The sequence below is a fragment of the Netta rufina genome (assembly GCF_964035555.1).
Source record: "Netta rufina genome assembly, chromosome: 2".
In the NCBI taxonomy this organism is placed as follows: Eukaryota; Metazoa; Chordata; class Aves; order Anseriformes; family Anatidae; genus Netta; species Netta rufina.
Window position 1 is genome coordinate 115,043,200 of NC_140124.1, and position 24,305 is coordinate 115,067,504.

The window sequence follows — 24,305 nt, forward strand, 5'->3', positions numbered from 1 at the left end:
GACTCTACCCCTAAGAATGCACTCAGGGAGCTTTAAATACAAGCACGTCCATGCATATCCATGGTCAAAAGCTCTGCAGAGGAAGAAAGGTAATTCAGCACTCCAGCTGAATGCTGGATTCCTCATGTTCAAACCAAAGCCTTGAAATGTGTCCATAAACTCACAGACACTTAGCAAATGGGGCAAGGATTTACTGCAGTTACGCAATACAGTTCTTCTGATGGGCAAGTCAGCCCATTTTCATATAACCTTTCTACTGCACAAATGCTTCCTGGAGATGAAGAAGGAATGAATGACTCTGCAAATGCTGTGACAAAAAGACATTTACTCCCTTGGGTGGATTTTCCAACTGGATTTTTGAACAGCAGAGCAACTTTGACATTACCGACACAGAGAAAGGCTCCTGATTTTCAGGGAGAAGCTCTCAGAATTACAGGAGCACATGAATGGCCATGTTGTGATAGGCCCAAAGTCCTACCCAGCCTAGCTGTGCTTTCTCCAGCAGTGGCTGTAAAATGATGCTGAAGAAGAGTAAGGAGGCAGTCATATATGACATTTCCAACAGCTTTGAGCTAAGGTTACCATGATCCACCTCATTGCTAGTGCTGCTAGTATCTCTCCTGCCAGTATTTGTTTGCTCTTCCCTTGAACTCCAGCAAACATCTGACAACCACAGCAGGAGCTGTATGTCCAGTGTGTTACTGCAAGGGCAGAACTGTATACGGCAGTGTGAAAACAAGAGTGCTATGAAGCCAGGCCAGAGTTTTAAGGCTGTTAATTAGAGCTTTGGAAAAGACAGTCTGGGTCATCCGACTCCGGGTACTTACTCTGATAGATGTGGGTTTGTCCCACACTGACACTAAAGAAAGAATTGAAAGCTCAAGAAACTAATTTCTGACCACAAGGCTAGTATTCCCAATTACTATGTTTGGAAATAATTGCAGGTCCAGACACATTCATTCCCTTTCTATGTCCACAATTACTTGAATGGAGCATAATAAATTAAAATGTTTAGCAATCTTCACAGCCTAGCACTTCCCACCTAGCTGCAAAACCCGCCATGGAAAAGTGAATGGCTGTGTGCAGTGCTCTGGATTCCAGGGGGCTGCCAGCTCTTATTGTGTGCTTATAGGAGTGCCTGGGGTGGGGATGCACCAGGTGAAGCTAACTGAAGGCCAGGGACACAAGGTTGATTCTAAAGAGAGATCAGGCATTACCAGTTCTCACACACAAAATTAAAATAAATGAATAAATGAAAACATCACAGACATTTTTTCCCCTGCTTCCTCTGAGTCTGTATGATGGAGCCTGGTGCAATGCTGTGTGTTTATGGTGCAACCATCTGCAAGGCCAAGCTGCAACATCAACGTGCCATGCCATGGGATACTGCAGCACAAAGTTGTTAGCATCATGCATTGGCTATCACAGCACCCCACACCCACGGAACTGTTGTAATCCACCTCACACCTGGGATACACTTGTTTGTAACAAATCCATAGGCATGTACCCTATGGATTACCCACACGACTAAAGGGGAACAATACTGCTGTTTCAGCCATTCCAGCACTTCTCAACCTCCTGATGGTTATGTCCCTCCATACCTTCTTGCCACGTTATCAGTGGTCTCTTACACTTCCTGACTCTATCAGGTCATCGACCCCCCTTATTTAGCTTGAATCAGTGAGAAACTGTATGGTGCAAAGGCTGTATAAAGATTTTTTTTTTTTTTTGATTCTCAATTGTGCATTTGAATGTAAAAAAAAAAAAAAAAAAGTATTCATACATTTCTATTGATCCACCTAATCTCCTTCTTGAAGTGCTTTATTGCTGGTAGATTAATAATAATAACAAAAAGAAACACAACTTCCTGCTCAGGCTGACAAGTCTTCAAATCCATACTGCTTGGAAAGCAGTGTGCAACCAAATTTCTTTCATTCATCTGAAACTAGGTGAAAAAAATGGTGAAAATAGGTGATCCTGCTCGGCAGGGGGGTTGGGCTAGATGATTTTCAGAGGTCCCTTCCAACCTCGGCCATTCTGTGAAACTGCCGCTCGGAAAAGACGCCTGCAACAGGTGAGCTCATCTGGTTTGAAAGAGATAGGAAAAAAAAAATAATAAAAGGAGAGAGGGAGAGAGACGAAAGCCAAATCCGTCCGGAAAGAAAAAAGTTAACCGCCTAGCAATCCTCAAGCAGCCCTGCCGGGAGCCACTTGCGCGCAATCTGCGCACAACTTGCAACCCGAGTTTCCCCGAGGCGCGTCTCCGCGCTGCTCCGCGGCCAGGCGGGGCCGAGCGCGGAGGGAAGAAAGGAAGGGAAGGGAAGGGAAGGGAAGGGAAGGGAAGGGAAGGGAAGGGGCGCGGACAAAGCCGCGTAACGCCGCGCAGGTAGGCGGGCGGGGCCGGGCGGGGTGTCCCAGCGCCGTGCCCGGGACGGGCATTACCCAAAGAGAAGGAGGGAGGGATACAAAAAAAAAAAAAAGGTAATTAAAGTCGCCGCTGCCGCGCGCGGTCCCACCCTCCCCACCGGCCGGCTCCTCTGCCAGACGGGAGGGGACCGAGGGAGACGGCTTTCCGCGCAGACACACCGCCGCCGCCGAGCACTCCTCGCCCCGCCGCGCAGCGCAGCGCAGTCCAGCATGGCCCCCGCCGTCCCCAGCCTCGTCCTCGGCCTCCTGGTGAGTGGGTCAGGGGCTGGCACGGGGCTTTGCGACGGTTCCGGCTCTGAAAGCCCCTTGCAGGCTTGGGATGGGGCTGGGGTTCCTGTCGGAAGGGGGGAGGTGCTGGGGCCGCGGTGTAGTGCGATGGAACCGGGCTGCGGTTGCAGGCACTGGTGCGGTCGGTTCGTGGGGGGGGAAAGCTGAGCACGGCTCGGTTTGGTTCGAGTGTCCGTCCGTCCCCCGCCTCCTCCGGGACCCCCAGCGCCCCGCCGGCACCTTCCCCTGCCTGCCTTCCCCCTGCTCTGCGTGGGTTGGTGTGCAGGAACCGGCTACCGACAGGCTGATGCCGGAGAGAGAGCGGCGGAGTTAATTTTTATTTCGTTTTTATGACTGTCTTTCTTTTATGGATGAGTGGAAGTAATTTTTATTCCCCCCCCCCCCCCCCTCCCTTCCCCTTTATTATCACTGCGTTCTTAGAATGAAGGCAGAGAGTACTTTGAGCTCAGGAAAAAAAATAAATCAGTAGCATCGAATCACTGATTTTATTATTTTTGTGTCATTAGATATGTACATTTTAATGAGTGTTACTATTCCAGATGTGGTATGCGTTCTTGCCTTGCTAAGTTATTCATAATGAAACCCAAATGAGTTTATTCATTCATCTAATTAAAAAGAAGACGAAATTCCCCTGTCAAGTAGGGGGGAAAAAAGCCTGCACACACCCAAACCTAAAAAAAACCTAAGGTGTCATCTTAATATAAAGTGAATGGACATCGCAACTTTTTTTTTTTTACCTTGCATCTCCTTATATCTTGATATTCGCAAATACCCACTACTTAAGTTTGTTTAACTCCAGCAGCTCCTCATACTGACATCAGACTACCTTGGCATTACTGATTCAGGAAATATCTTAGAACAATGTAGTGAAGTTGTATGACTTTAATAGTTTATAGATTTAAACAGTAGCTATCAGGAGAGAAGGTTTTATTAAGTATCTTTCAATAAGGAAAATGCCTTCGAAGACATAAGCAAGGATGTTTAAAGTGTTGTGTGTATACGTGTTTTTATCTCTGTGTATATATATGTAAGAAACAGTATAAACTGCTTTTATTATGCAGACACAGCATTTAAATTGCTTTAATGCAATCATTACACTCCACATTTAAACTCAATCTTTTACCTGATCTTAGTTTTTGTAAAGATTGCTAATGCCCTTAAAGATCTTTTTATTTAAGTATTAATAAGTCATTTTCAGAATTTCCATTAGCTATTTATTACTTTATACCTTTAATCCTAAAAAGATGTGCAAAATAAAGTTGAATTTCCTTTTTGCTAGACTTTCATCCTGAAAGAATAAATGTGCTTAAAAGGATGAATATATTTATTTACATTTTCTGTTTATTTGTTTAATTGGCTGTGTGATTTTTGGATTAAAAATTTAAACATATGGATAAAAACTAGACAGAAGGTGTATATCCACACATGCGGAATCTGAGGTCAGGACTAAATTAGTCTGTGCTGAGGAGTATCTTTGTACTTCTATGATTCTTATAAGAAGTTCTGGTTATCTGGATAATGCATCATTTGAATTTTGAGGAGGACCCCGTTTTGTAACTGGTTTTATGGGAGTGGACTGCTGTCATGCACAGTGTTTTATTTATGTCATATCTAATTGCTGAAGCTAGATTTAACCAGTTTAGAATGTACTTTGAAGATGCAAAGCGATATGTAAGTGCAAGTGTCGTCATGTGGTCTTAATAAGACACTTGTCCCTTTAATGTTAGGCATCGGCAAGGTTTTTCCGGATGGAATTAGATGGGTTGAACCTTAACGCTCCGGGGCTTTGGACCTAAATTGACCAGGAGTGCTATTGGAGGAAGCACATTGTTGAGTTGTACTTTATGTTTACAGAAAAGTAGGCGACATCTTGTCTAAGAAAAGTCTCGCTGCTGTCAGTGCTGCCGTGATTTTAGAAAAAAACACCATTGTGTTGCATGGTACCTGTCTTTTTGGCTGAAGGGTGCTTTCTGGATCTTTTCTCTAGCTCCTCTTTCAAAAAAACAAACAACAACAAAACAACAACAAACAAAACAAAGGCAGCTTCAGTAACAGTAGTTATTAGTCAAAATATCATGTAATTATTTCTTTTTCCTAACTTTGTTATTTGTTTTCTAGGTATTGAGTTTATGCTGTGATGCTTGCAAGAAAGTCATTTTTCATGTTCCTTCTGCATTAGAGGCTGGCACATTAGTTGGCAGAGGTGAGAAACTGCAGGATGCCCATCGTAACAATAAAGGATTGTACCTTTTCTGGAGAGGCTGTTCACAGTAGAAGAGTTTTTTTTTTTTCTTTTTTTCTTTCTTGTTTAATGGAATGAATGGATGACTGGACAGGCAGTTAAATAGCTGGATCAGCCTTTTTATGAAGGATACGCCCTGTATTTGTTACGGGTTTGAACACTGACTCTTCGCATCCATTTGACTTTTGCATAAACAGCTATCGTCAGCTTGCAGTATGTGCTTTAAAACTAGAATGATGTTTGAGAACATGTTTAATGTTCTCAAAGTTCGGAGTTCTTAAGCTTAGTATTTAAATACATGGCTTAATATTCCAAAGCGTACCTATAAACCACAGAGTCATATGAAGAAGTCAATAAGTCATTTGTATAATGGGAAAGGAAAAAATAAGACAACCCACATAACCAAAGCACCCAGAAGCTGCTGCTGTGTTACCAGTGTGAAATACGGCTGTGACTTCTTAGCTGTGGTGGGGTGCTCAGGGCACACGAGGAGACGAGCTGGAAAGGTATCCTGCATGCACAGGATACCTTGTCTGGGAGAGTGCTCCTGGCTGGCTGGGTTGGTCTGTCAAAGTGAAGTTGATAGAGAGGCAAAGGGGACACCAAAAAACACACAATCTCATTTTTTTTTCCGGTCTTTGAAAGGCAGCTTTTAAAGTCAAGGTGGGGGAGCTGTTATGTCCTGTGCTGTCTGAGACTGAATTTGAGGCTGCGGAGGTGCCCTGTGTCAGTCTCAGGAGAGCAGAAATGCATGCCGCAAATTCCTACAGAAAGAACAAAACCAGTACATTTGTAGTTATTCATAATACAAGTGGTTAGAAAATTTAGCTCTAAAATTGAAAGCTCATTGACCTTCCTGTTAAACTTTAAAGGTCACAGATGTTTAAGTTTTTGCATATTCTCAATATTTCTCTGTTTAAATAAATGAAAATTTTAAGTAAAACTTCTTATTACAGTGTTATGAAAGAAATTGCGTAACACTGAACTTAAACTTTCCAAATATTTAATGAAGGCTATATAGCTTGAATGGCATTCCCTAAACATTTATTAAGAAAGGGTAATACATTTTGCATTGATATCAGGGATCACAGCATGACAATGAAATGAGTCATGATTTTTCTTGTTGTTAAGAGATTTTATATGTTTCTGACTTATGCGATATAGACAAGAGACTGTAAAGAAAAAGATCCCACAAAGGTATGACATACTGAGCATAATGTTGACTCACATAATGATCGCAAACAAAATCTCCATTCTGGTATTTTTGGAAATACAGTGCTCTAATGTGCAGCAGTGCTATAATATGCACCTTAAAGTGAGGGGGTGATAATTCTGTGCAATACTAAATTATTATTTTTTTTTTCACAGATTGGCAAGGGAGAGGAGTCACTGCTGCAATACTATAGGAAGTATTGCAGTTAAAAGAAGGGCTTAAGAAGAGGGAGAAAGGAGAAAAAAAAAAGCCATATTTAAAATTATACTTTCCATCAGTCTTTGCATTGTTGAAAGATAAATGAAATTTCTTTTATTAAAAATATCATCTGCATACATAGGATGAAATTTTGAATCTAACCTGGAATCACTTGGCTTTTGTGCCCTATTTTTTTTTTTTTTTTTTTTTGTAACAAGACCCAGTATACTACGATACCACTGAAGAAGTATTGAAGTATCTAGTACATAGTTCTCTTTATTTTAAAGCCTTTTGGTTTTGTACATACACACACGCACAGAGCATTTTGGAATTTATTAAGAGAAGGAAAAAGATATTTGACTTGGAAAACATGACACTAACACCTCCATGTACTCTGCAAGGGTGATTTGTGTATAGTTTGGACCTCTGGCCTGCATCTTTTTTAGGGTGCCAAATAATTATTACTTAGTGCAATAGTGTGACGGTGCTGTTGCAGTTCATTATGATTATCCTGATTTTGCCCCCCCCTCTCCTTCCCCTCAAACTGTAGTGAAGAATTACACTCTTCAGTCAAACCAGTGAGAAGTGTATTAAAATTTATTCAAGCCACAAGTTTATAGCAAATGCAATAAAAATACTGAAGAAAAAAAAAAAAAGAAGCATGCTGACCTTACTTGGTACTTCCTGTCAACCCTGTGGGACTCTGTCATGCATATATTTTAAAAATGTCAATCATTTGTTCTAGAGTTAGTCCGTATCGCTCTGATCAGTCTGCCTCATAATTTAAACGCCTTTGTCCTCCCAAGACTTCTAAATCACATAGAACCAGTCAGTGCTTTCCTCCTGAGGGCAGAGCTTCCAAGAAGTAATAGCTCCATTGGGAATTTGCATTAATTAATCATCCTCACTGATTTTGTGGGGCATGGAGCACAAGACAAATATAATACCTACTGATCCACTAATGAGCGTCTGCAGTGCTTACTGCATTTAAACGTATAAGTTTATTTCTGATGCTTCAAGAATTCCACCAGTGAAATGGTGTCTTTTTGAAAGATAGGCATGAAGCATCCATGTCCTTTAGGAGATACTTTTATGAATGCAATAGTGGAAATTCAAGTAAACTTGGTCAAGTCTGAGTGCATAATTGGGTGCAAGAATCTATATTTGTGGTGCTTACTTAACGAATGACCTAATTTAAAAAAGCTCCAAATGCCAGTAAATATCATTTTAAGTTTTAATTAGTGAATGATTTTTCACTTCGAGAGGTATGTTATCATTTCATTTATTGTTTACGTCTCTTTTCTTACAGTTAATTTGAACGAGTGCCTTCAGTCTGCAGAACGTATCAGTTCCAGTGATGGGAACTTCAAAGTTCTGGAAGATGGCTCTGTATATACCACATCTGCTGTTTCTTTCTCTGATGAGAAAAGGACTTTTACTATATTACTTGAAGATATTCAAAAACACATAGAAAAGAAAATACATGTCAATTTGGTGACGGATGAAAAAAAGGTGGGCTTCTAATTCCAAGGTCCCTTCTTTATTTGGGTGCAGTTTTACAGAGTACAATTTGACGTTGGGTAGCTGTAGATGAATTTTTAGAATTCAGGCAGAGTACTCTTCTGTGTTTTTTTTTTTTTTTAATTTTTTTTTTTTGTAGCAGTTGTGATTACAGTGTGGGTTAAATCAACAGACTTCCATTCTGAAATGGGAGATGCTATCAAGGAGCTTAATCTGGAATGCCAAGAATTTTAAAAGCCATATTTGAGGCATCCAAGCAGATTTTATTTGTGCAAATTATTACAATGAATGAAAATCCTCTTAGAATGCTACAGGAGGAATGAAGATCTTGGAAAAACAAATGGTCAGTGGGGAAAAATGGTGGGGAGATGGAAAAAGCAAGGACAAGAGTTGGGCAAAAATGTACGCAGTTGAGTATATTCATATATCTTTATCTTCTAGAACCAGGCACAGAAGACCAGGCAGGCTAGAGATACAGTTCTAAAGCGAACCAAAAGAAGGTGGGGCCCTATTCCATCTGTTATGATGGAGAACTCACTTGGACCTTTCCCACTACAAATTCAACAGGTATATTTTAGATGGATCCTACTTCTATGGCACAAGCTACTTTTCTATGTGACTGTTATGATCTATGAAGAATGAAGTGAGCTCTCTTCTATTCTCCACTGATGCCATTCTTGCTATTACACCCATCTTGTTCTGTCCATTATATATCTTCTGATCTCATACATTAAATAACTTGTGATCGTAGTAGTTGGGATGAACTGGAAATGTGTAAAAGTTGTAACAAGGAGGAGGCATACTATGAGAAGAGAGCTATTATGCATGGAGGTCAATGAAGTGTGTAATTTAAAGAAAAAAATCCCAAAACAGTGCTTAGAAAAAGATTGCACAGACATGGGGGGTAAAATTTTACCTACTTGTCTATATCCTTTTTTGGCATTTGTGATGCATACCTGTAGAATTTAAGACTTAGTATGGCCTATGCTATTAGGAAAAATTCTTACAGTAAGAAAACAAGTAGGCGTGAAAGAGAAATGCAAGAACTACAGTTATCATGGATGCATCTAGCCTTCACTAGATTACAGAGTGGCTGGTAGCAGATGTGTAGAGACAAGTGTAATAACAGAGTCTGTACAGAGCAATCATTCTACTAATCTTATCTTCCTAACTTCTGGCATTTGGTAGGTAAGGAAAGTATTTGGGGAGGGGGTTGTTTACAAGTAGATAACTGCTGATGTTACCTCCTCAGTGCCTGTAACGAGATGCAAAGAGGTTATCTGAATTGGCATGTCCCTGGACTGTGCTATAGGTTGTTTTCCTTTTCTTTATTTCTTCCTTAATTTTTCTTCAGTAATTATAAGCCATATTCTCAGTGAGTGCACTGAAACCAAAATCTTTTGAACAGAGACAAAATAAGAAGCTGTCTGTATCTGAATGTGCCTTGTACGTGCAGCATTCTAGAGAAAGTAGATTTTAAAATTAGATTTTTCTATGCACACTCTTGTTTCTTTAATTGTTCAATAATGCTGAACAATTTCTAAATTTGAATTAATTATCCCTTCTCATGCACCCGCATTATGAAGGAATGCAGTCACAAGGCGAGCTGTTCTATTCTGTGAAGCTTAAGATGATAAAGAAGTAGAAGTAAATTAAGTTTTATTTTTTGTTTTTGAAAAGTTCATGCTTCTGCTATGTGTGATCATGAAAAGGCGGAATAATGTATGAGAATGATGCTGACATTTTCCTTTCCACTTAAAAATTCATCCTTCGTAGGTCCAGTCAGACACTGCTCAGAACTACACCATTTATTATTCTGCAAGTGGACCGGGAATTGATCAAGATCCAAAGGGTTTGTTTTACATAGAAAGAGAAACTGGAAATATCTTTGCTACTCGTGCAGTAGACCGCGAACAGTATCCAAGCTTCCAGGTATAGGCTTAAATTGTGTTAAGTATAATTTTTTTTTCCTGTCATGCACATGTTTGAAAGTTGGAATATGGAGGAGAAAGAAACCAGACTAGATCTATAGTTAGCTGTCTGTTTAGAGTAGTATCTCTGGTCTTTGAGAGAGGAAACCAGTGACAAATATCTGGTTATGTAGATCTTGAGAGGAGTTTTGTTTTTCACTGCTTAAACTCTAATTACAACAGTAATGACAGTGAGCTACTGCATTTACATCACTTCTGGGAAGAATTTGAAGTTATCCCAGAGTTTTTCAGGGAGGGCAGAAAAGGTCTGCATAAGAAACAGATCACAAACTCCAGCCAGCTATATTTTTCGAGCCTGTTTTTCTCAAGCTGCTGTCTTTGTATTTTATTAACAAGGTACACTGCTCTCTCTACTGGCTGAGAAGTGTAAGAAGGCAGTTAGTAAAAATAAACAGCTTCTCAATAGTGAGGTAACTTGCAATACCTGTTATTGCATTTCATCAAAGTATGGCGATTTATTACTATTCTTGATTTTATTCTAAATAGTAGTAATTGCATCTAAATTTTTGGTAACGCTGATGTTGTTTCATAGACACCTCAAAAAATTGTGTTCAGGAGACTTGGAAAAGATGTTTGACAAAGTTGGGGGGGGAAAGGGAAAGTGATTCAAATACTTCTAGTAAGGTGAAAGATTGGGAAGCAGTTACAGTTTTTGTGCAGCTGTCATCATTACATACTGGTCACTTCCCCTTCCATGTGGCTGAAGAGTCTCGTCTTGAGAATTGTGTGCATGACACTGTGTCATTTTGTTGACTCCTCCACCAAACTGAAAGTATAATAATACCAAATGGTGTTCAAGTATGAAGTGAACTACTGAATTTCTGTTTTACAGATCATTTGCTTTGCAAGCACTCCAGATGGTTATTCACCAGAGGTACCACTTGTGCATACAATCAGGATAGAGGATGACAATGATAATGCTCCATATTTTACACAGGACGTCTTTGAGTTTTGTGTCCCTGAGAACTCCAAGCCTGGTAAGAATTGTTTCAAACCGGTGAACACATTCACTGTTACTCAGCTCAGTTAAGTACCAATGTGATACTGACATTTTTCAGTGGGATTTCCTGAGTAGTGTTTCTTTACAGTGGAGGCTGAATTTTCAAAGGGCAGCCCACGATTTCTTAACTATTAGAGATTTCAGAATGTCATCTCAATAATAGTGAAAAATAATGTGTAAAACAAATGCTTTAAAACGGAGATGATTCGGTGTTCTTAAAGCAGGTTAAGAAATTCAAAACATTTCATTTTATCCAGAATTGCTGCTCTGCATTAAATGTTTAGATCACAAAGAACAAAACAGTTTTCAGGAAACTTATCTGTTAAAAACTATGTTGGCAGTATTCTAAGGTCTAAAACACTTTTGAATAAGCCTACAGTGTGTATCCAATGTGTTGAATTAAGGTAGGATGTTTCCTGGTTAGGGAGGGGAAGATAACACATGAAAGGCTTGTTTCTGCCCGTACCCATGGACAGGTAGGGATTTGCCTGTTGCTGACTTCACATGTCAGTTTAACAGAGGAGAAAAGTGGTGAGACAGGTGGGGTATAGAGAACAAGTAATGGAAAAACAGTGTTTTACCATTCCTCACCATCTCTTAGACTAGGGGTGCAGAGTGAAGAGGGGTCTAACTTGCTTTACAGAGGAGGCAAACTGCCTTCACATTCACGCCCAAAGCACCAGTTGCTTTTCTTTCTCTGAGCTCCTCCACTTTTGATTGAGTGAGTTACGGTTTCAAAATGAAGTCTAGAACCACTCGGGCTGGGGATGCAGGAGAGCAGCAAGCCCCAAGGGGCGGTGCTGCAGTTTGGATTGTGTCAGAGATCACTGAACTTCCTCCTCACCTTCCCTGGCAGCTCCTCTTCATCCGTATTTGGGATGTTCAGTTAGAAGTCATTGACAGAAACTCTAGCTGAAATCAAGGCTTCTAATATTTCTCTTGATTATTCTTTCTGTTCATTTGACAGATGCGATACTATTTAGACATAAATATCTGTTCAAATAATTTTTGCCTATTTATAGATTTTTCTGGAATTTAAAATTGCTATGTTGTATTCACAGGTGTAATTGTTGGAACGGTGACTGCAGAAGACAGAGATGAGCCTTCAACTCTGCATACTCTGTTGAGATACCGCATTGTGTCACAAAACCCACCAATAATCCCAGCATTTTCATTACATGGTGAAACAGGTGTCATTACTGTACTATCACCACAGCTGGATCGGGAGGTGATTTTTCTTGAAGCTTATTTAGCTGTGAACACTAGTGCACACAGATAACTTCAAACTGAATTCCTGTCATGGGAATCATCAGATAAAACATTTCTGTTACCGTTTGTGTTTCTCTCTCTGAGGAGCTTCCAAAGCTTACAACAGAGCTGGTCCAAAATCTTTCTGCATTTCTACTGTTTTCTAGCTAAACTTGGCAAGCGGACTGTCTGCTAATCCTGTTTGACACCAAGCATCTGTCTCTGGATTCCTACTCTTTCTCTGTTCATGAATCCCATGGCTGATGTTTCCTCCCAGTCAATATCCACTTGAGGTGTTCCTTGGTTATTTACAGGGTAGATGATCCATCTTTTCTGGAAGTAGTCTGTCATTCTGCACTCAATAGAAATATCTCTGATGTATAAAACCTGAACAATAATACAGTGTTTCTCAAAACATATGCACAAACCATTTATTGTTATCAGATAACTTTCAAGTAAGAAGATAGAGGAGATTTTAGTTTTTATCATGTTCAATGTTTTGTGGATAAAAGGTCATGTGAGTGTTTACATTAGAAAAACTGACAGGCACATGTAATTCAAAACAATATTTCTTGGATAAGACATAGTAGAAAATGGGTGCAGGCATATATTTTTTTAGGATAAAAATAATTGTATTCTGGAACGCTTAGTCATTTCATGGCCGAAAATTCGCCTTAATGGTGAGTTGCAAAATTGTATGCTCAGGGGTACATCACTAAGCTTCTTTAGCAAGAGAAAAATGCCATGAATGAATATCACCATGACTGCTAGGGTCACAGAGACTACTGAGGGAAAGAAAACTTCAAAAATGAGTCCACTACCTGTCTTTTAAAGATAAATTTATGAAGTGGAACAGGAGCTTTCTTTTCTCCACCCAGGAAACCTAATGCTACTTCCAGTTATTCAGAACTGGATTTACTCTCTTGACTTTCAAACTCCCTCTTTTGTGTCCAGCTCCAGCTTCCCTAGGTTGTTCAGGTATTTGTAAGGCTAAGGAAAATCATTCTGCTGTTGCCATTCTAGTCACTGATTTGAGTGGGCTGCTTGTTAGTGGTCCTGTAGGAACTGCTGAGGGCACCCTCCCTCTACATAATATATCCCAAACGGGCTGGTTGCAGGAATGTTCATTGAAATAACAGGGTGACGAAGGTTAATGAAAAGCAGTCATGGACTGAAGCACTTTATAAGTTGGAAATCCAAGAGAAAACTGCCATTACCAATGGGGAGAGTGAGAGAAGAGGGATTGGGAGGATGGATTAGGGGATGAAAGCACATCATCTGTGTCTTCCAAAACATCAGATACTGGAAAACAAAGGTGTCTGTGGCCATTGTGGGGAGCTTTGATACTGGGTATAGCTTACAAGTTAGTGACAGGTGCCGAACTCAGTGCTGCTTAGCCACTGAAAAATATTTTACTTTTTTTCCTTTTGGAAGTATAGGAAAATAGCTTCAATGCAAACTCATATTTTGTAGGGGACAGTGGTGAGTTTGGAGCAGAGTTGGGGAACAGGAATAAAACATTTATTGCTGAGTGCAACTGATTTAAAAAAAAAACGTGTCAAACTTCTGTATGCTTTTATTCTTTTCAGCTGGTGTCCACATACACTTTATTTGTTGAAGTGAGAGATATGGGAGGTCAACCTTTTGGTTTGTGCACTACAGGAACAGTTGTCATTAAAATTGAAGATACAAATGACAATGCACCAACTTTTAAACAGATACAAGTAAGTTTTCATAAATTAAGTGCATGTAAAGAGTAAAATATATAAAAACATACCACCTTTCTAATATCCCCATGGGCACTCCCTCAAGTATGATGCCTAGTGCCCCTAGACAGTTCATGCCAACACAGAACTTTGTGAACATGGTTGTTGTGTTATTTGGTAGTTAGACCTATTGCTATATTAGTTGTTGTGAGTCAACGGCCTTGTTGGGAGAAAACAAACATTATTAATTAATTTGCTTCTGCAATATGTTATCTTAGAAATCCTGTAACTTAACCATTTTGGGAAGGGGACAGATTCACTCTGAAGCATTCCATGAGCCAGTTATCTTTGACCAGCTTTTGGCTAATTGTGTGTTGTTAGTGTCAGTGAAGTAGATGCAAGGATTTCACTGAGAATTTCTTTGTTATTCTAACTCTTTTTCTATACATGAATAGTATTTGAACCACTTCTTTTTCAACAATAGCTATAAATCAGCCTTGTGTCTTTGCTTACTGCAGCCATCTAAATTATCTTCCCTTCGTTCACATTTTAACTTAAAAATTGCTAGCTCTTTTTTTATTTTTTATTTTTTCTGTCCCCGAGGAAACAAGGGCCTAAGTTAAGGGCCTAATTGCTAGGTTAATTTCCCTTTTTAGGACAGATTATATCTCAATAAGCATATATACAGCTAAAGTGCTGTGGGACGCTGGTATGAACCATAACCCATGGCCTCTTCTTAATGCTGTGCCTTGATGACGTTGTACGCAAATTAGCATCTGCAGCTGATTTTAAACAAGTGAGCTGTGCTAATTTACCATTCCTGGAAGGAGAATTCCAGGCTTCATTATGTCATTGATAGCTGGGAAGTAAAAGAGAGCTATGTTGCCTGGATAGAGTTCCTGTTTCAGTCAGGGTATAAGGGAAGTATGGGGGAAATACAGTAATACATTGAAATGTACAAAGTCAACATGCTAGCTTGGTAAATTGGCTCCTTAGGTTTAACTGCAGGATTGTGGTCTAAAGGTTTAAATACAGTTGTCTTCACTCTTGAATTGTAGAATGGCATTTTCTGATTTAAGTTGATTTTTCGTTCTTTTGATACTTCCAAGTATGAAACACAAGTGGAGGAAAACAAAGTGAATGTAGAAATACTGAGAGTTTCTGTTCTTGATCTTGATGAACTTGGTGCACCTGGCTCCACAGCTGTATATGAAATTATAAGAGGAAATGATGATCGTTCCTTTGAAATTACAACAGACAGAAACACAAATGAAGGAATACTCTGTGTTGTTAAGGTAAGTGAAAATGGGACTGCTAGAGCAAAATTTGTGTCTTCAGGTGTTACTTTTTAAAACCAATAACCTAGAACTAATTTTTATTCAAAAAATATCTCTATCAGGCATATCATGCTTTACTCCTATTCTGAACTCTATTCTAAGCAGACGAACACACTGCAAATGAGGCTCATGTGTAATACATAACTGACAGAATTTGCATAGCTCATCTTCCAGACTATTCCTCTTTGTGTTCAGAAATCAAAAGTCTCCCTTTGCTTTATCATCCAGCTGAGCTTGGTGCTTTTTCCTGATTCTGCAGTTTGAATTGTTGAGACTTAGGGATGTAACTGAAGAATTTTTCACAGGTGAGATTTTAACAGAAGTGGGAGCATGGCTGAAGAGGGGAGTGAGGAGCACCTCCTCCAGCCTTGTTCTTTCTGGGAGTTGATTAAACTTATTACCTTGGCTTAAAACTATCCATGCTTTATTTTGCATGAGTTTAGGTAGTGAGTTTAGGTTTGCTTTTCTGGGTTGCAAAGGAGTCCATGTACGTGTAAGAAGTTACTCTTATACCTGGTACTTTGCAGATGTAAGATAGAAGGACCATTCTACCTGGAATCCAGCACATACTTTTTGTCTTTTAGTGCCTCTTTTTCATTATCTGTTAAAACTGTGCAATAGCAGGTATCTTCTAAGGAGCAGAGAAAATTAATATTAACATTTGAACATGTAAGTCAGAAGGCTAAGCTACTAATATACTACTATTATTACTGCTAATATACTACTGCTACTATTACTACTACTAATATAATAATCCAGTTGAAATTTCATGTATTTAGTGTAACTCTGTAGTAGACCAGAGACTATTGTAACTTCAGGCTATAAATAGGTTTACTGGCATAAGATGTCCTTGGAGGTAGTGTCTGGAGAATTACATATGTAGATACCGACTGATGAGCCCCACAAGTTAAGACACATTTCAAGTGGGTGAACTCTTATTAGGAAATAAATGTAGGTACTAACAAGAAAAGTGGTGACTTGTGCTGGAAAGAAGATATTCATAGCCTAAAATAATGGTCAGTTAGGTATGGGAGGAAAAAGTCTCAGGCCACACTTAATTTTTATGTAAATTCTATTTGTGATTCACTAGCAGAGTATTCATCTGAAAAATATATAGTGATGCTGCTTACCTTATTACAGATAGTTCCTCAGGTCCTTTTCTTTGACTAATTTAGAACTTTGGGGTTTCTTTGCTTGTTTAAATCTTATCTCTTTACTGTGTCTCAAGCTGGATGTTCCAGAAGCTGTTGTCTTTTGTAAATGAATGTCATACAGTTTTACCTATTTAATAACTGTTCTGTGGAAACACTGCCCATCTTAGTATTAGCTTGAAAGAAGGAAAAACACACACAAAAAACCTGTGTTTCAGGGTCTGGACTATGAAGGCGCCAAGCAAAGGATCCTTGTGATTGCGGTCAACAATGAGGCACCCTACATGCTGGCACCACATTCACAACAAGTTGTCCAGAGCACCAGCACTGTTGTAGTGAATGTCTTAGATGTGGATGAGGGGCCCGTGTTTAAACCCTGTTTCTTCCGCATGGACGCTAGCGAATGTGATGAGGTTGGGACAAGTATTGGGAAATACCTAGCAGAAGATCCAGAAACTGGAAATAGTGAAGGCATCTGGTATGAAACAATGTTATCTCTAGTTTATTTGGAGTAAAGCATGGAGGGATACAAGAAGTGGGAATGTTGATGCCATGTGTGTGTGAACATAAATACCTGTATCTATGTATGTATGTGTATATAGGTATAAATATATGCATGTGTAAGTATTTGAGATTCTTACCTAAACACACAAAAAAATACTCTTAACAGCTACAAGATAGCACCTGGACAGTGTAATTGGATCAACATAGATGAAAAATCAGGTGAAGTCAGAACCATTAAAGCCTTGGACCGAGATCTAGGAGAAATGAAACGAGGTCAATGCAATATCACAGTCCTCGCAATAGACAGAAGTGAGTACTAAATGTTGTCACTGTTATATTTAGCCTGTAAAAGATGTTTATGTGCAATTTTAACTTAGGGGCAACTATACTGGTTCAGGTGAGAGGTGCATCCAGTGCATTGTCTTGCCTTTGGGATGACTATCAAATGCTTAGAGAATATTATACAGCAGGGCATACATATAAGAAAACAGGGCAAATTCTCAATATTTTCGAGTTATCTGCTCCTACTTAAAGAGGGGTTTTAGTAACACGATTGTATTCCTTTCATTTCCTGACTAAATTTTTGTTTTAACTGATGGCATGTGATAGCCATGAAGTTGACAACAGAGAAAGTAGAGAGAATTTTTCAAAAATAAGTTGTCCTTGAAACTCTGTTTTGTCCTCTTCTTGGTGTCTTCTTTCTGGAAACCTTAAATTAAAAGAAACTAAGAAAAGTTGTATTCGCTGCTATGTGGTACTGTGCTCTTTTCCTCAGTAGGTCTATGTTCTGTAACACTGTTCACATTATATATTGCTGAGGTGCAGAGCTCTTACAAATTACTTTCATTATAAGGAAGAGTTGCACACTCAGGTTCTTATTCTGAAACAGATTTTGGTCCTGACTTAAAGTGAGTGTTTATTCTTTCTGATCAATTTGGGTATATGTGTTTATTGCAAGAAAAGACATGGTTTTGCCTAAACATCATGTAGTCAAGATGACTAAATGCACTTTTCACATCTAAATGCAAAAAATGTAGCTAATAGATTATCGAGCTTTTAATTTTAAAATATGATTAAAAAATAGATTGCCTTTATAAGTCCAGTGGCAGGATTTATTTTTAGCCCGTCTGTGCTAAAGCAGGATTGTATTTCTTTTATTTCCTGACTAATTTTTTGAATACATTTAGAGCAGTTGGAATAAAGAACAGACCTTGAAGTAGCTTTACAGTTGTATTATTCAACTCTGTCCAAAGCTTGGATATTAAAATTATGTGTATATTACAACAACTAAATTGTTTAGAGCATCTCTTGTATCTAAAATGTGTGATATGTGTCTGCAATTAGGCATTTCTAGAGACAGTTTTAAAAAGCTATTTTGATGTAATTTCACTGTAATGTAAATACTAGCATTGAGCATTCCTATATTGGAAAAAAACAAACTAGGAGGGAGAGCCCATTCAGTTCTTACATGTAGACTTCGATGTTGTAGTGTGTTTCATGGGTGAATGCTGCTACTGCATGGTGACAGAAGGAAGAGAACAGAAAAAACATAGTGTTTTTTTTTTGTTTTCCAAAGTGTTTGCCTTCCCAGGGGAAGGGGAAGTAGGCTGTAGGGAAAGTGTAATGTATTTTCTCCTTCCAGGAGTAAAAATGCTGGAGTCTTTACCTTTCTGCTGTTGACTCTCAGTTTGGCTTAGCCTCCTTGACCCTGTATTTTTAGGGTCCTTGTCCTAAAGGAGGATGAGACTCCTTTTAGACAGTATGCGTGCCCACATAGATATGTAAGAACAATAAAGTATGTTCTGTCCACGTACACAAGATGTGGAGCTTTGGAACCTTTTCCTTCTGTATAGCTCTTTCTCTTTGTACCAATACACATTGGTGCATTTAACTGTGACCATATTACACTGCTGAAAGTAAATGATTTTCAAAGCTAGTCAAGGAGTTTCAGTTTGGGATCCTGAACTGCATAAAAGTGCACACTTCATGAACGTGCAGCTGCAGACTTTCTTTTAGCTGCTTTGTCTTTTCTGTTTCTTTTCCTTCCTTTACTCATTGTTGCAGAGTTTTACTTGAGGACAACACATGAATAGGAGGAAACAGGCTGCAGCACTTTCTTCCCTGTCACCTGAAAAGATGAGTTCCTTCCTAAACAAATACAAGAACTCTGCAGAAGCAGCCAAAAGAAAGCTATGAGAAGTTCCTATCTGCTTTTGGCTAAATCAGTAGTTTCTTTCCACCTTAGTTCTTAACCTGGATATTACAGTTGATGATAGTCATGAAAATTGGGACTAGAAATAAATAAAAGAATGAATGTTTGACTATTTTTACCATTTAATTCTTTTATTTTATAGATGGCAAAACAGGCACGGGAACTCTGCAAGTTGTCATCCAGCCTTGCAACAGGAATTTTCCACGAATAATTAAAACTGATTATATAATGTGCAGAGACAGAAAACCTATCTGCCTCACTGCAGAGGATGGTGATATTGCTTCTTACAGCATGCCTTTTGTATACCGCGTGACTGACCGTAACTTGGCTTCCTCGTGGAAGATAACACGACACAACGGTATGAGACTTCCTCCTCAGTTAGCTGTAGGTTGCCAGAGGCAGCTGTGGGACATCTGCCTTGGGTGGACTGTGAGATCCCCCTCAGCTTACCTGGGTCAGAAATCAGCTGCTGTCTGACATTGTGATGTAAAAAGATTGTGTGTGAGAACAAAAATCAGTGTATTAAATTAGATAAACACCTCTGGAATAGAAAGTATACATTCATACTTTCATAACTTGTACAGAATTTAACAATGAAATAGCCAATACTCCAAATAAAAGTACAGCTTTTTTGAGGCTGCTGTTACAGTGAAGGACTGGGAAATGGAAACTTTACCTCAAATTGATTAGAGCCATTTTTTTTCCTCACTACTGCTGACAGCCAGCACATTTTAGGTGAAACAGAAATGGATTAAAAAACAAACAAACAAACAAACAAAAATACAACACAACAACAACCCCCAAACATTACTATCTCTCTTAATATGCTTATATTAATTTTAAGTATTTTCATAGAAATAGATGAAGGATTTGCTAGAAAAGAAGTAACTGTTCCCTAAAATTCACTGATACAAACAGTTATAGCTGGTAGTGGTTTCCTGGTGGGTGCTAGATGAGCATCAAGAGCAGCATATATATTTGCTACCATGTTGTCATATGTAGATAATTAGCCTGAAAAGGATCCGATTCTGAAGTGTCTAGACAAACATGCACTAGTGAAAGGCAAAAGACAGTGAAGTCTGAGACTGAAGACATCTGAAAGTTTCAAGGTTTATACTAGGCAAATTAAAAAAAAAAAAAAAAAAAAAAAGAGAGAAATTAAAAGGGATGTACAATTTCATGTAACTCATCATAAAATAACCGTTATGTACAAGATCATTGTACATAATAATTGATGTATGTATTTTTACAAATTATATTTTCCCCTTTAACAATGACCAGTGACCAGGTATTTTACTAAGAAGAGCAGCACACTAAATGGATTTCACTTCCCACTGAATATAGTTATTCCCATTGGATATAGCAACAGAGATAAAGAATGGAAGGGGATATGCATTGTTCCAATCACACTACTGGAAGTGCTTCTAATAAATGGCATTGACAGTCTTTTTTAGTAAATGTAATGGGAGTTTCAGGCATTGTTAACAGTATAATTATTTTTGTCTTTTTTACAGAAAAGTCTGTGTATCTTTCACCAAGAGGTGATATTCCATTTGGAATATACACTATTCCTGTAACTGTGTCTGATAGATCGGGAAAGCAAGGAGTCACCCAAATAAGAGTTAACTACTGTAACTGTGTTGTTCCAAGTGAATGTGAAAGGATGCCTTTTCGCTCCAGCAGTGTTACTCTTGGTGTATGGGCCATCCTTGCTATGATCTTAGGATCATTACTCTTGCTGTGTAAGTATACTTCTTATTTTAATGTTGAGTGCAAAACACTTCATTTTTACAATTACCTGAGGATGCCCAACTCAAACTTGATTCATATAATCATAGAATGGCTTAGGTTAGAAAGAACCTTAACAATCACCTAGTTCTAACCCTCTGCCATGGGCAGGGATGCCACCCACTGGGTGGCATTGGGTGGTGGGCTGACCAGGGCCCCATCCAACCTGGCTCTGAACACCTCCAGGGATGGGGCATCCACAGCTTCTCTGGAGAGCCAGTTCAGTGCCTCACCACCCTCTTGAGTGAAGTATTATAGATTGTCTTTTTTAAAGATACTTCATGCTTAAGCATTTAAAAAGATTAATATAACAAAATTAGTTTTCAAACAAAATCAGATACCATTTTGAGGTAAAGTTCAGAGTATCTTCCTCCCTTATTTCCTCTCCAGTAATCCTGATTACAATCTGTGGTTGTTGTGGCTCTGGGGTAATGCGCAGGCATGTGACTGACGATTGTGCCAATCACAACTTAATCATTTCAAATACAGAAGCTCCAGGAGAAGAGGTGATGGTAAGTTGTCTGTTTCTTTCGATGTAGAAAGATATAATGAAGATTCTTGGTTTGCAAATATATGATTTAGTAAAGGAAATATGGAATGAACACAAGAATCATTGATGTGCTTTGCTATTTTACCAGACTCTGAAAGCTCTTACTTTAGGCAATTGTTTGTACCATATATATATTTAAAGATATCCTGTGGTTGTTATTCCAGGACCCTCAGCTGTTAATAATTCTTCTGAACTTTAACTTATTGGTTGGAAGTTTCAGGTGGATATTTTAATTGGTCTTGTAATTTTCAACAATGAGATGGAAGTTTACTCTTTGGCCCATGTTGAATATGTGCTCATAACAAAACATTGTTGCTGTTCCTTGGAGAAGAAATTTTTAATTTAGCCAATAATTACTTTAGGTCTCACAAGTACGATTTCTACTTTTCCCCCCAAAAATGAACCCAAGTATAGTTGATTTTTGAGTCAGTGGCAAAAGTATTGAACAGTCCACATCCACAAAATATGTTCTTGCTTTTGGTGACTAAACTATTTCAAGATTCAGTCTGTCATGAACATAGTCCAGCCCAGGTCTGCATTCATATACAAGGACTTACCTCTTCATAATTTTTCCCTTCTCTGTCCCTCACTCCTTGGCTTTTGCTTCCTCAGAAAAAGGTTACTTTAAGAAACATTGAGTTAGCTTACATTAGAAACCAAGACAAACTATCGTAATTATGACAAATGTCAAATTTGTTATTGCCTATGAAGCATAAAATGTAGTGCTGTTATAAATTGAATCTTTAATTTATATGATCCCATACTAGTTTTTCAATTTTTCATCTGGTATGCAGACTTAATGTAGAATAAAATAGAATGAAATTTATGAATATGACTATATATCTGGTTTAATGGGTCACAGGTTGACTTTAGAAACCAAGTGTTATTTTGTGATATTTTGAGAAACTAACATATATGGATTATAGTGCGTCTTTTGTCAGGATAAAGATTCAGTTGTTGGATCTCGTATCATATCTAATTGCAGATTATTGTTTTCTACTTGTCCTAATGTCCCTCTCCAAAGACTACCCATTGATTTTTATGTATAAAGTGGTAAGGATGGCTTTTTGTTCAAAATGTCACTGTGCAAAACTAAAAACTTGAGTTTTCAGTATTGACAGTTCCCAATTGCTGAATTTTACAAATGCAATAGAAATAAAAACAAATGAAAGGTTTCTCCACTATCACTCTTTTTATTTTATTTTACTTTATTTTTTTTTTAGGATCACAATATAATTCCTCTACAAAATACAGCTGATCAAGTAGCATGTGGAATAAAAACAGGAGATCAACAAACATTTGAAATGGTAAAAGGAAGAGGTCATACCCTGGAATCAGTCAGGGGAGGTGGACATCAGACTCTGGGATCAGTCAAAGAAGGAGGAGGAGGACAGCCTGTGATGGACACGTGTAGATACTCTTACTCAGAATGGCATAATTTCACACACCCTCGTTTAGGTGAAGTAAGTATTCTGACTCTCTAAGTTTTTTGGAGTGTAGGTTATGATCAGTGTATGCAGACTTCTCAAGGAAGACATGTTTTTGGGCTAGAAAGGTTTTTTTTTTGTGTGTGTGTGTTGTTTGCTGTTCTTTTTCTTTTTATTCTCTACCTCTCATTTTGGAATATGACTTTCAAAAAGTCATCCTTTAAATATTTTGAGACTTAAGCATAAACGACTTTCTCTTGGCTTAAACTATAAGCAGTGTGCTATTACACTAGAGTATTTACACTAGAGTATTACACTAGAGTATTTACTTTCATTAATAATATTAGCCTTACTCAAGTTTTTGTGAGTTTAGTTTGCTTTTATTCTAACTCCTTGCTCTGTACTAATTTAAGACCTTATATTTATCTTAGCGATGTAGGAATGTATGTACAGCATTAGAAATGTAGTTACCCCATGATTTGGAGATCAGAAACTCTACTTGCCTAACTAGTTAATGTAAGCCAGTCATTCAATTTTGAGTGGATTTTAGTTGTTTGACAGGCTATTTAAACAGGTTCTTCCTCTATTGTTGTTACATATGTGATTAGTAGAAATGATTTCTTTATTAAATATTTATATTCTATAGTCTTAATGATATAGACCAATCATGTGCATTTTTTATATATAGGAATCCATTAGAGGACACACTCTGATTAAAAATTAATCAATGAAAGGTAAATCAAAAGAAATTATTTTTATGCAATATGTTTAGGATAACAATTTAAGAAAATAATAAGCTGTGTTCTCTTCCTATGCAGAAGGTGCACCTATGCAGACAGGATGAAGAACAGAAGCATTCTGAAGATTATCTCCTTACATATAACTATGAAGGAAAAGGATCCTTGGCTGGTTCTGTAGGCTGCTGCAGTGATCAGCATGAAGAAGAGGCACTTGACTTCTTAGATCAGCTGGAACCTAAGTTTAGGACATTGGCAGAAACATGTGTTAAAAGATAAATGTGCCTTTCACAGTGCGGGAAAAAAAAACTGTAAATAAGTCCTACTTTTGTGATACTGGGTATTTTGGAATTGAATGCAACAGATTCTTCCACTGCTTGTTTTCTGGGGGAGAGGTTTATCAAAACTAATTTAGAGTGGTGAGAGTGTAAGTAACTCTTACGTTAAATGTATAGTAGATTTTTTTAGTCTCTACTAGACACATTCCATCAAAAGTAAGGGATTCAAACCATTTTTTCTTTAGACTATGTTCATATAGTAATGCTAGTTTCTTTTTAGATTACATTTCCTATTCTTTGTGATTGCTTAAAATGCAGAACTTAGTGCTGTTTATGATTGATTCAGCCTCAAAATTTTATTGTATTTAGCTTTGGAGAAGGAAAGCTTTTTTCACTCACTGTTTCTTTGTTTTCTTTTAATTCTGTAGAAATAAAACCAAAAATATTACTGGTGGATATCAAATACCTTGTTAATTTTCAACATAGA

At 38.2% G+C, this 24,305-nt stretch overlaps 1 protein-coding gene across 1 annotated transcript; it reads left to right on the forward strand.

Annotated features, from left to right (window-relative positions):
- Positions 1–2,637: 2,637 nt before the first annotated feature.
- On the forward strand, positions 2,638–23,819 carry LOC311206927 (desmocollin-1-like; the record flags this gene model as incomplete). The annotated part of the gene is made up of 16 exons (XM_084282731.1): positions 2,638–2,676; positions 4,834–4,918; positions 7,678–7,880; positions 8,331–8,456; positions 9,666–9,821; positions 10,713–10,857; positions 11,942–12,108; positions 13,718–13,852; positions 14,944–15,129; positions 16,541–16,800; positions 16,993–17,135; positions 19,181–19,396; positions 20,553–20,780; positions 21,217–21,338; positions 22,600–22,839; positions 23,622–23,819. 16 exons carry the CDS (start codon positions 2,638–2,640, stop codon positions 23,817–23,819), a joined length of 2,649 nt encoding a protein of 882 aa, XP_084138857.1.
- Between the last annotated feature and the right edge of the window lie 486 nt (positions 23,820–24,305).